The 13,476-nt window shown below is 43.0% G+C and overlaps 1 protein-coding gene across 3 annotated transcripts in view; it reads right to left on the bottom strand.

The window, feature by feature from the left end:
* SLC4A5 (solute carrier family 4 member 5) overlaps positions 1 to 13,476 on the bottom strand; it is a 67,570-nt gene that overhangs the window by 39,429 nt on the left and 14,665 nt on the right. For all 3 annotated transcript variants that reach the window (XM_032592778.2, XM_036064393.1, XM_036064394.1), the window contains 3 exons: positions 3,745 to 3,905; positions 2,861 to 3,016; positions 1,487 to 1,582 (listed from right to left, as the gene is read on the bottom strand). In XM_032592778.2, the coding sequence (XP_032448669.2) occupies positions 1,487 to 1,582; positions 2,861 to 3,016; positions 3,745 to 3,905 (413 nt within the window). The remainder of the gene's footprint in view (positions 1 to 1,486; positions 1,583 to 2,860; positions 3,017 to 3,744; positions 3,906 to 13,476) is intronic.

The following is a 13,476-nucleotide window of genomic DNA, read 5'->3' on the forward strand; positions in this document are numbered from 1 at the left end:
CTCTGTTGTGCAGCCCCACCTGGGACCTTAAACTCCCAGGTAATGGAACTCACTGGCTTCCACCAAATGACTCCCCCTCCACATCTTAGTCTGTTCAATGCCCCTCCCTCCCATCCACCCCACCTAGGTGCTGGCCTCACCTCCTCATTTCCTGTTTCTCCTGGTCCTTGCATCCCACTTTGGCCCTGTCCTCTCCAGTCTTGCTCTGACAGTCTCTCACTTTCGATCTTATCCCCCTCTAGTTTATTCTTTCTCAAATAAGAATCTGATCATGGTGTGCCTGTGCTGAAAATTTCTCAGGGGACCCCATTACCTTCACCATAAAGACAGGCTCCTTCTTCAGCATATGTGTGTACGCTCTCTTCGCTTTGACCCTCTTGCCCTCAGGCCCTGCCCTCCTGGTAAAGTGAACGCTCACTTCACAGTGCCTTCCTTCTGCTGTTAGTTTCCTTTGTTTGGAACAGCCTCCTCCTTCTACGCCCCCACCCCACTGCATGCTTCTAGAAAATCCCTATTTATTCTCCAAGATTCAGACGTGTTTCCTCTCTGAGCCTTCCAGGGCCCACCCTGGGCATGGGGTGGTGTGCACCAGAATGTTTTATCTGTGTCTCCACTGCAGTATTGGGCACGAGTGTGACCTCAGACACAATGAACAACTGGGAGGAAGGCTTGCCCCAAAGCCATTTGCTGCCTCCTGGCATCCCTACATGGAATAACCAATGCCAGGAAGACTAAGTGGGTTCTGGGGTCACTAACAACAAACAGAAAAGACTACCTGAGGCCTTGGGCAGGGCCCACACTGCCCTCCAAATCATTCCTTGAACCTGGTCAAGGTACAGGTGGCATAACCTGTACATACCTTGGCATTTTAGTAAAAGTAAAGGAACATACTCCTCTCACTCATTTTTCTTTCCATTTTGCAACTTCTCTCTTTTCTTTGCTTCACAGCTTACCTGTCAGTTACCCCCCACCCCCATGAATTGCCTGAAAAGCCCTGTCTATGACTGTGTACTTCACAAGCCCCCTCACCCATTTCCTCAGGGGGCTGTGATTGCCAGCATCCCACCTTTGTGGTGCACAAGACTCTCACCCAGGGATGGCAGTGTTCTCTGACTGTCCCGGGGGAAAGTTCTTAGCTTGTATCTAATTCAGTTTCAAGGAAGACTTCTTACCAAAAATGGGGCTAATGATCAGTTTGGTGAAGACAAAGGTAGAGACTAAGATAAAAAATGCCTAGCACATAGGATTGTTATTGATTATGCCAGCACTTGATTTAGAGTTGCATTATTCAGAGTAGTTACATAGAAATGTAGGGTAGTGAGTTAGGTCCTAAGGACAGCCCAGGTTTGAGGTGAAGGTTAGATTTCTCCTGATGCCTGTCCTGAAAATTCTAGACAGGTCCTGACCTTTATCTCCTCCAACTCTGAAAGTCTATGGAAGCCGACATAGAACAAAGCTGTCTTGCAGCAGCCGAGAACACACTCACACAGCCTTCCGTAATTGGCGCTTTGCCGCATCCTCAGGTCCTCGGTGGAGTGGTGTAGGCTTGGACCAGCCACTGGGCTCCGGGCTGGGCTGCGATCTGGGAGGAGGAACAGAAGGGATTTGGCTTCAGCAGCCTTGATCTACAGCACAGCCCCTGCAGTTAGCACGGTCATTCCACCTAAACAAAGCTGGGCTGTGAGATGCATCTCTTCCCCTTTCAGGAAGAAAGTGTATTTTGGTTGTTTTGTGTTCTGTTTTTGAAGTTAATAGTCTGAACAAGATTACAGAAAATATTTGTACTCTTGAGAGTGAGACACACAATTGTTAAATAGGCAGCAGGTGTTGTAGACTGCCTGGGTTCATCCCTGATTCCACCACTTACTTGCTGTGTGACCTTAGGCAAATAACTTAACCTCTTGGCGCCTCAGGCTCCTCATCTGTAAAATGAGGATAACAAGACCAGTACCTAGCCACAGGGTTATTGTGAAGATGAAGTGAGTTAACACATGTGGACACTCAGAACAGTGCTTGGAACATGGTAAGTGCTATGTACCTACTAGTTATATGCTAAACACTTTCCATTTTAAAACAATTCATCTAAAGAAATTGCTCAAGGTTCTTCATTTAGCAACCTTCTGGACTTTTTTCTGATTACTGCATTTATCTAGTATGTTCAGCAAGGCTGCTGTCTGGGCACTTTGACTCTGCAATATCAACAGTGGAGGGTTGCAGGTTTGAGCTGTGTGTGTGGAACAATCCATTCTCCCTAATGACCCAGGCTCTGCTAATCAGAGTAACACAGCTGACAGATTTACAAGCCCTGGCACACTTGAGATGAACCCAGAACCTTCTACCACCTTGATGTGCTTAATTTTCTGCCAAGGCTTTTGGCTCTTCTTGGGGGTTCAATGGGAAACTTTTGAACTCTTTCCATCAACATGCCATCTCCACCAGCATTTTGCAAGCCTGACCACACATGAGAATCTCCTGGGGAGCTTTCTAAACTTCCTGTTTCCAGGCCATACCTCAGACCAACTGAATCCAATTCCCAGGGTGGAGCCTATGCATTGGGACCTGTTTCATACCCCCCACGTGGTTGCATTGTGCAGCACAGGCTGAGAACCAACTCTCTTCCTAGGAATGGTTCTGCTCTGGTGGTGGGGATAATTTTGGGATATGGCTGGAGTCTCTGCAGGCCTGCTGGAGAAGGAGGCTGAGGGATCCCCAGAACCTCAGAATTTTTCCAGGATCATGAAGTCCAGGGAGCCTCCAAGTTGCTAAGACCCTGCAGCCACCGAGGAAAGTTCACCTGGAGGCTGGGACCTGACACAGGCCCCCACATGCCCAATGCCCACCAGCATATGGCCCAACTCACTGGTGGTGGAAGAGACGGACTTTCCAATGTCAACCAAGGAGCGATGGATGGGCTTTTTGGTTTGGTGACGGTGTTTCCTCAGGAGGACATAGCTGACCCTCTCCCGGAGCTCTGGTCGCAGGAGGCCGTCCTCAATTTGCTTCTCGATGACATCATCTAAGTGGGGAACAGACATGCCTCATCCATGTGGGACAGAATGACCAGGGGTATGGGAGTCTTCAGTTTCATTTGTTATTAATGGGATTAAAAGTGACTAAAGGAAGCAGGAGATGTGGAAATAGTTCTGGCTTGCCACAAACTGCAGAAACATGGGCAAGTCACAACCTTTGGGTAGGTGCATGTCTGTACATGTGTGTGTGTATGTATGTATGTGTATATAAAATTCTATGCTCTATCAGTGCTATTGTGAAAAGTAAACGAAATACCCTGAGAAGAACAAAACTACTGTGTTCAATGGTTTTAGTCCTAACATGAATTCCTTTTAGAAACGTATTTCAGGCAAAATACTGGTGGCAAATTTCTGAACAAAATTCATAAGACGTTTTAGGGATAATAAGGTGAGCCACTCCCTCCTTCACCACTCCAATAAATAAGAGCTAATTTCCTAAAGATAAATGATGATCCATTTACTCTAACAAGCAACAGGTTGCCATGGCAATAGGTGTCTCTGAGAACACTAGAAAGCCCATCTTCTTTTTGCTCCATTGCTGGATGGCATTGATAGGATGATCTTTTCCCCATTGGAGCTCTACATGGGACTGAGACTGTTTTGGGAGCGTCAGACCCAAAGCCTGGTTTCTGCAGGACCAAGTGGGTGCCACACAGACCCAGAGTGGGCATAAGGCAGCCATGGCTTTCAGGGGCCCCAGTGGTCCCTGCCTCACCTATGATCTGTGGTAAGGAGCCACTGTCCAAATCCAGCAGCACCGTCCCCGTCTGCAAGCAGGTCCGGAGCTCGAAGAGGCTGTGCAGCGACAGTGTGGACACATGGGGCTTGCTCCAGCGCTCGCCTCCTTCCTCTACCTTTTCTTCAAACTTTATCCACCTGAAAGGGGTTAGGATGGGGCTCAGTGTGGCCAGCACCCTCTGGAGGAGCACCTGTTAGTTCCCCTCAGGGCGAGGGATGTTGGCCCACAACTCATCTGCTGCATGTTGTTGGGACACTGGTGCTAGACTGACAGGCAGAGGATCCTGGGAATTCCCTCACTCCATCCCACTTCCTCTGATGATGGCATGCTCAGGGCACAGTGACATCCAGAGAATGACCATAAATGGGCATGAGGGATCTTTTTGGGGTGGCAGAAATGTTCCCAAACTGGATTTGGTGATGGTTGCACATCTGTACATTTACTAAAAATTATTTAATTGTACATTTAAAATGAGGGAAGTTGACCTTAAAATATAATAATAAAGCTGTTTTATAAAAAAAAAAAAAAGTATCTGAAAGACCTAATTGTGAGACAGGGAACCATCAAAATCCTAGAGGAGAACATAGGCAGCAACCTCTTTGAGCTTAGCCAGACCAACTTCTTACTAGACACATCTCTGAAGGGAAACAAAAGCAAACATGAACTATTAGGACTTCATCAAGATAAAAAGCATCTGCACAGCAAAGGAAACAATCAACAAAATTAAAAGGCAGCCTATGGGATGGGAGAAGATATTTGCAAATGACACATCTGATAAAAAGTCAGTATCCAAAACCTATAAAGAACTTATCAAACTCAACACCCAAAAGGCAAATAAGCCAGTGAATAAATGGGCAGAAGATATGAATAGACACTTCTCCAAAGAAGGCATACAGATAGCTAACAGACACATGAAAAGATACTCAACATCACTCATCATCAGGGAAATACAAATCGAAACCATAAGATACCACCTCATACCTGTCACAATGGCTAAAATTAACACAAGAAATAACAGGTGTTGTTGTGGAGAAAGGGGAAGCCTCTTGCACTATTGGTGGGAATGCAAATTGGTGCAGCTACTCTGGAGAACAATATGAAGGTTCCTAAAAAAACTGAATATAGAACTACCCTATGATCCAGCAATTGCACTACTAGGTATTTACCCAAAGGATACAAAAATACAGATTTGAAGGGGTGCATGTCCCCCAATGTTTATAGCAGCATTATCAACAATAACTAACAATGGAGAAAGCCCAAATGTCCATTGACTGATGAATCGATAAAGAACACACACACACACACACACACACACACACACACACACACACAATGCAATATTACTCAGCCGTAACAAAGAATGAAATCTTTCTATTTGCAACAACATGGATGGAGCTAGATGTATTATGCTAAGCGAAATAAGTCAGAGAAAGACAAATGCCATGATTTCACCAATATGTGGAATTTGGATGAACATATGGGAAGGTGGGGGGTGGGGAGGAAGAGGAGAAGGGAAACATACCACAAGAGACTCTTAATGATAGAGAACAAACTGAAGGTTGATAGAGGGAGGTAGATGGGAGATGGGCTGGATGGGTGATAGGTATTAAGAAGGGCACTTGTAATGAGCATTGGGTATTGTATGTAAGTGATGAATCACTTAATTCTACTCCTGAAACCAATATTGCACTGTGTGTTAACTAAATAAAAATTTTTTTTTTAATTTTTTTTTTCAACGTTTATTTATTTTTGGGACAGAGAGAGACAGAGCATGAACGGGGGAGGGGCAGAGAGAGAGGGAGACACAGAATCAGAAACAGGCTCCAGGCTCTGAGCCATCAGCCCAGAGCCCGACACGGGGCTCGGACTCACGGACCGTGAGATCGTGACCTGGCTGAAGTCGGACGCTTAACCAACTGCGCCACCCAGGCGCCCCTAAATAAAAATTTTTTAAAGTATCAACTGGAACCTGGTTACTCAGGGCTGGTCACACATGTGTTCAGTGTCTGCCTTATGTGGTGTGGTTCGCTGGCAGCAGAGAAAGCATTTCTGACAAAAAAAGTATTTCCCCATGGCTTCTACTGCGGGGCATGAAGATTCTACATGTCCACTCTGGGTTTTGGTTCTGAAAGTTCATGTTAAAATGCAAATGTCATTTGGGGAAGGAAAGAAATTAAACCAAGGATGTGTAGGAATTTGTTCTTTCTGGAAGACTTGGCATCAGAGGCTGAGTTGAGGAGTGGAGTGAGATGGCCTTGGACAGAAGCAGCCGTGGCTGCAGTGACCCGTATCTCCCCTGCAGAGGGCAGCACCACACAGCCTGGAAAGCTGCCAGGAGAGCAAGGTTAGCAGGCTCCATTTTGCAAGATGTCAACCCCAACTTACTGGGTAGCTTCAAGTTATTCCAGTCAAAATCCTAAAAGAGTATTTTGGGGCCCTGACTAATTCTGAAGTTTGTCTAAAAGTGGTTGAAGAAAGGCTAAATAGGAAGAAGAACGGATGGACATGCTTTTAGCAGATAAACAAACTTGCCGAAAAGCTGGAGTACTTAAAATAGTTTATTTCCAGTCTAGATATAGACCAAAGGATCAATGAACAACAGTCCAGAAGCAGACCTGGGCCCCCTATGGGAATGTGGGTTTTTATAGGAGTTATTTAAAAGATGACCAACCTAAAAATAAAAAAAACCCGTAACCTCTCAACCTACTTCTCACCAAACACAGTATTAAATTCTACGTAGGTTAAAATCTAAACATAAAATTAAATCTATGATGGAATATTATTGACTCTTAAAAAGAAAGGAAACTCTGACACATGCTACAACATGGATGAACCTTGAAAACTTTATGCTAGGTGACATAAGCGAGGCCTAAAGATAAACATTATATGATTTCCACTTGCATGGAGACCCAGGGTAGTTAAATTCACAGAGACAGAAAGCAGAGTGGCAGCTACCAGGGGCTGAGGAGAGTGGGGAGTGGGAATTTGAGACAGTAGAGAGGTTCAGTTTTGCAAGATGATAAAAGTTCTGGAGATGATGGTGGTGATGGCTGCAGAGCAGTGTGAATATACCCGAGGCCACTGAACCTTACACTTAACAATGGTTAAAATGGTAAAATTCGTGTTTTATATATTTCACCACAATTCAAATAAATAATTACAAATGTATAAAGAACAATACAAATATACTAGAAGAGAATATGAAAGAGTCTTCTAATATTCTTAGTTGTACAGAAAGAATTCCTAGACAAGATGTGAAGCCACAAGGGGAAAAATGGACAGATTTTGTTACATAAAAATAAACTAAACTAAAACATCCGTATTACAAAATAAGACACAGTTCAAAGAAATGCAACACAGTGGGAAAACTGTTACAACACACAGGGCATCAAAAAAACTGGTATCTGTACTATAACAAAACTCCTTCATATCAATAAGAAAAAGTCAAATTACCCAAATGATGAGCAAACATTTCTGGAAAGAAATGAAGAGGGCCAAGAAGATTTTTCAACTTTACTGGTAATTGAGGACATTTACATTATTGGAGATAAAATGACATTCTTTATTTCTCCTATTGGCAAAAATGAAAAGGGCTGACAACTTCCTGTGTTGGTGAAAACACAAGGGGATACAGGCAGGGCACTAACTTAGTAGATGTGCATGCACAGTGCATGTGTATGTAAACACAATGTGTGTATATGCTGTGTAGCAGCATGGTCTTGGTGTGGGGACTGGGCAGCTGCTTTCAACATTTAGTGTGCATGTCTTTTGCTGTAATGGTTCCATTTCTAGGAAATTAATGCAGAAATATCACAGTAGTATGTCTACAAGAATACTCAACTGCAGCCTTGTCCATTGAGGTGAAGAACTAGAGACCGCCAGTTTCCAGTAGGGCCATCGTCACATTGATTCCCTGCATCCCTGCCACAGAATACCCCTCAGAGGTCAAAAGTGTGAGGATGAATTATGCATACTGACAAGATAGATAATATCATGCCATTTCAGAAAGAAACAAACAAACATCTATTTGTTTGGCCACATGTGTCTAAAAGTGCCTGGCAGAAGCTTTGGAAGGCTACCTGTCAAATGGTTAACAAGATGGTTACTTCTGGGGAGAGGAGTGGGTTTGCTGGTGGGGGAGGGGTTAAGAGACTTTCACTCTGTTTGGGTTAATTCATGTAGCCAGACAACCAGGTTTGAATCCCAGCTCCATCATTTACTAGCTATGAACCTTATTTTGTTTTCTACAGGAATAACAGCATTAACTAATTAATATTATTAATTAATTATTAACAGTAGCAATCAGAGCAGTGCCTGACATATAATGCTCATTCTGTTGGTGTTAGCTATTAATGTAGAAATAAAGAATATTGCTTTTGTCATTTTAGAAACAATAAAAGATAATAAAGTAGAGGCATTCAAAGATCTCCCAAGCAGAGGACACCGTGGTTGATATTTTGATGACTCCCATTATAGATCTCTGTGTGTATAAATGCATATGTGTACATGGGCACATACACAATTTTGCATTAATGACTCCACTGAAAAGGCAGAATATCTACTGGACATTAATTCTTTCATGTCTATAAATACTGATATCATTTTTTTAAATTTTTTTAACGTTTATTTATTTTTGAGACAGAGAGAGACAGAGTATGAACGGGGAAGGGGCAGAGAGAGAGGGAGACACAGAATCGGAAGCAGGCTCCAGGCTCTGAGCCATCAGCCCAGAGCCCGACGCGGGGCTCGAACTCACAGACCGCGAGATCATGACCTGAGCTGAAGTCGGACACTTAACCGACTGAGCCACCCAGGTGCCCCAATACTGATATCATTTTAAAGGCTCTTTAGTATTTCACTGTGTGAATGGATGACAACTGATATGAATAATCCTCACTTGGTGGGCATTTAGGTTATTTCTAATTATTCTTTATCATATACGAGGCTGGATTGAATGTCCTTGGCCCGACTCCATAATTTCCCTAGGATAAACTCTCAGAAATGGAACTGCTATGTCTGTACATTTTTAAGTGTATGATATGCATTGCCAAACTCTTCTCCAGAAAGCTTCTGCCAATTTACACTTCCACCAACGTACAGGAAACCTCACATCTCTCTGAAGTCTCTCAAACCCTGGCATTGTCAGTCTTTCTTTAAGCTTATTTATTAATTTTGGAGAGAGAGGGAACAACAAGAATTTGCACATTTCTAACAAGTTCCCAGATAATGCTGATGCTGTTATCTAGGGATCACACTTTAAGAAACATTGTCTTAGGGGGCACCCAGGTAGCTCAGTTGGTTAAGCGTCTGACTTTGACGAGTTCATGATCTCTCAGTCTGTGAGTTCAAGCCCACGTTGGGCTCTGTGCTAACAGCTTACAGCCTGGAGTCTGCTTTGGATTCTCTGTCTCCCTCTCTCTCTGCCCTTCCCCAGCTCACACTCTGTCTCTCTCTAAAAAATGAATAAACATTAAAAAAATTTCTAAAAAGAACCACTGTCTTAGGATGATGATTCTTAAATTTAGGTGCACAGAAAAATACCTAAGATGCTTTTAAAATCTTGATTTCTAGATCTATTCTAGAAATCTTGATTCCTAGATCTATATTGATCTATTACATCAGAATACCTGAATGGAACCCAGGCAACTCTGCAATAGACTGTCCTACATAACGTTCCTGACTTGTGGGGCTCAGAGGCTAAAACAAACAGTTAATTGTAGTCAATTGTGTTTCCTGGTTATTTTGATAGATACCTGCTTCCCCCAAATAGACATCAAGTTTCTTGAGGACAGGGACCATTGTTTCCTCACTGGTGTTCCCTTACAGTCTTTAAATGCTTGCTCCTTCCTGCTTGAGGGCAGTGAGGCCTCACTGATCACTTTGGGTGAAGTCCAGTTATGAGGAAATGACTGGGGAAAAGACACAATCATAGGGCTTAAGTGTGCTTAAAAATACTTAGAATGATCTAAGCAATGATCGTCATAGTCTAGTAACATCACAAACACACACATAGACCAATGAGGCAGGAGCTGCCTCCTGACAGAAGCAGACACCTCAGACAGGAATTAGACAAGCCTGGACCCAACCACCTATTCACAGGAAATACAGGGGCAGATGAACAGGTTAAGCACCATCACAGAGACACAACAAAATCCAGAATGTGGAAAGCATATGGGACAAATGCTGCTTCTTTAGCAATGACAACAATCACAAGGGAAAGAGGAGGAACCTGTAGAGAATGGCTTCGGAGACAGATCTCCCCACATACTCAAATACAGTATGTGCACCAATTATATTTTAAAAATATGAGATAATCTGCGAGATATAGACACTGCCTAGATAATTCTGTGAAAATAAAGAATTAGTGTCATTTAGAAAAAATATGTGACAGTGGTATTATGGTTGTATTAAAAAGAAAGAGGCCTTTACCCCAAATAATTGAAAACAGGGTTTTGAAGACAGTCTGCGGATCAGGACCCATGGTCACAGCAGCATTATTCATGATAGCTAAAATGTGGAAGCAACCCAAGTGTCCACTAATGGATGAATAGATAAGCCAAATGTGGTATATATATAAATGGAATATTAGTGAGACTTAAAAAGGAAGGAAATCCTGGCACATCCCTCAACATGGATGAACCTTGAGGATATTATGCAAAGTGAAATAAACCAGGCATGAAAAGACAAATATGGTATGACTCCACTTCTGTGAGGCATCTAGAGTGGTCAAAATCATGAAGACAGAAAGTAAAATGGTGGTTTCCAGGGGCTGGAGTAGGGGAATATAGGGGGAGTTACTGTTCAACGGGTACCGGGTTTCAGTTTTATAAGTTAAAAGAACCATGAGGATGGATAGTGGTGATGGCTGAATGTATTTAAAATCACTGAACTGCACACCTAAAAAATAGCTAAGATAGTACCATATTTAATCATAATAAAAAATGGGAAAGGAAGGAAGAAAGAGGCCTTATCTTTTAGAAACACACACTGAAATATTTGCAGATAGAATGATATGGTGTATGGGATTTGTGTCAGTGTGATCCAGTGTGGGTGGAGGGGCGGGCAGCAAGGAGGGGGTAGAGACATAAGATTGGCCATGAATTATCTGGTAACCACTGAAGCTGGGTGATGGGTACATGGGGATTCATTCTACTACATACTACTTTTGTATACATTTAAATTTTCCATAGTAAAATGTTTAACCACTTTTCAGAATGAATAAAGGAATGGGCATTTTAGAAAGCCTTTGACCAAAGCCTGGCTTAAAAACACTCAGAAGCCTGATAAAATGGTTAATGTGTAATCCCAAACAACTCATTGCAAAGTGATCTTTACACCACAGTTGGCTTCAGAAGGTGGGGAATTAGAGTTGGAGAAGCAGGTCAAGCGGAAAGAAAATCTCCGGGCTGGAAAAGAACTCTAGGGATTTTGTCCAGGCCAGGGCAGGGCACCAGATGCCCTTCTCCTGTCTGGGATGGAGCTGAACAGAACCTTAAAGAGTCACATGTCACAGAAAGCAGTTCTCTGTCACGCAAAGAGGGTCTGGAATTGAGGCCTTTTCTGTGACTAGAAACTCAATCACAGATGCAATTAGAGAAGTCGCTGTTCAGTTTACACCAAGACTGATAAAAAGTGTCATGGGGCAAGCTACCAGTACAGCCAAGGCTTCCCAATACTCAACTCAGGATGTGAGAAGAAGAGGGAGGTTCTCCTTGTAGGCCCTGGAAAGGGCTAAAAACTAGGAGACCTAAATTCTAGTTCCATCCTCAAATGGAGACTTCAATTCTAACCCCCACTGACCCTGCCCTGGCTAGTGCATCTGTGGCTCTTCACCTCCCCTGCATTAGTGTCATCTGGGAGCTTATTACAAATTCCAACATCTGAGGCTGAACCCCAGACTAATGACATCAGAATCTCAAGGGCCTGAGAATCGGACATTAGGTCTTTTTAAAAGGAAGACCCATAGGGGCGCCTGGGTGGCGCAGTCGGTTAAGCGTCCGACTTCAGCCAGGTCACGATCTCGCGGTCCGTGAGTTCGAGCCCCGCGTCGGGCTCTGGGCTGCTGGCTCGGAGCCTGGAGCCTGTTTCCAATTCTGTGTCTCCCTCTCTCTCTGCCCCTCCCCTGTTCATGCTCTGTCTCTCTCTGTCCCAAAAATAAATAAACGTTGAAAAAAAAATTAAAAAAAATAAATAAATAAAAGGAAGACCCAGGTCTTTAAGAGGACAGTGAACAGGCCATTATGTGTGGTTAGCTAAGAGTAATCTGGAGAATATAGAATATATATATATGAGTAAAATCTGGAGAATATAGAATATATCTGGAGAATATAAAAGTAAAATCTGGAGAAATTCTGATTGGGGTGAAGGTCCTTTCTTTCTGTGCTTATTTTGCATATAATCACCATTAAATTGTGTCCTGGTTAATTTGTTTGCAAAAATTCCCCTTAAAAGAGATCAAACCCGGGGCGCCTGGGTGGCGCAGTCGGTTAAGCGTCCGACTTCAGCCAGGTCACGATCTCGCAGTCCGGGAGTTCGAGCCCCGCGTCAGGCTCTGGGCTGATGGCTCAGAGCCTAGAGCCTGTTTCTGATTCTGTGTCTCCCTCTCTCTCTGCCCCTCCCCCGTTCATGCTCTCTCTCTGTCCCAAAAATAAATAAACGTTGAAAAAAAAAAAAAAAAAAAAAAAAAAAAAAAAAAGAGATCAAACCCTGCATCAGGCTCTGAGCTGACACCCCAGAGCCTACTTAGGATTCTCTCTCTCCCTCTCTCTCTGCCCCTCCCCAGCTTGTGCACATTCTCTCTCTCAAAATAAATAAACTTAACAAAAATTCCTCTCAGAAAATCCTAAATTCAAAGATTAAAAAAATGTAATCTATAGAATGTGAACTTTAATGTTAAGGTTATGTTGCTTCGAAACGTTTAAGACTTATATTTGTACGAATTCATTGCTTAGATGAAGTTATGTTTACTCACCTAAAAGTTGAGAAGTACATGCCCACACTGTGGTAATTCTCCATCTACATGGCCTCCCTCACTGACCTTATTCTGTAACTCTCTCATCCCTACTCCATCACCCATTGTCCAAAGACTTGACTTCCACGTTTTAGTTACCAAGTATCAAGACATAGTGTTTTTGCTTGCTGCTAAGGCCAGTTGGTAATAAATTTTGTGACTTTAATAGATTGATTTCTTAAAAGTAATGTGAATGTGAGTTCTCCTCTATCATCCAGCAAAGCTATTTAACTGAACTTTGAGTCACTTAACTGAACTTGACTTTTCCAGCAGAAACCAAATGCCAGTGTTAATTCTTCTATGGACCAATTAAAAATTTTCCTGGAGATGTGTGAGAAACCATTAGTATGTATGTGGAGTGGGGTACCTGGATGGTTCAGTCAGTAGAGCATCCGACTCTTGATCTCAGGGCCATGAGCTCAAGCCCCACATTGGGCGTGGAGCCTATTTTAAAAAAAAATGTATCTGAAATAATATAAAAAGTTGTTTCCACCCAAGACCAGGTTCGGAAATTTGTCTTCATATTGTCCCAGAGATGATTAGGTCCAAGGATACTGACTAATGTTAACCAAGTTCACAAGGATTGATGTATTAGCCCAAATTTACAATGAGATTTACAACGGTTATAGGGGTTAGGTACTGTCATCTTGCAGCCCTTGCATTCTCTCCTTGCAGGCAGATGCATGGGGAAAGCCAAA

Source organism: Lynx canadensis, chromosome A3, assembly GCF_007474595.2.
Source record: "Lynx canadensis isolate LIC74 chromosome A3, mLynCan4.pri.v2, whole genome shotgun sequence".
NCBI lineage: Eukaryota > Metazoa > Chordata > Mammalia > Carnivora > Felidae > Lynx > Lynx canadensis.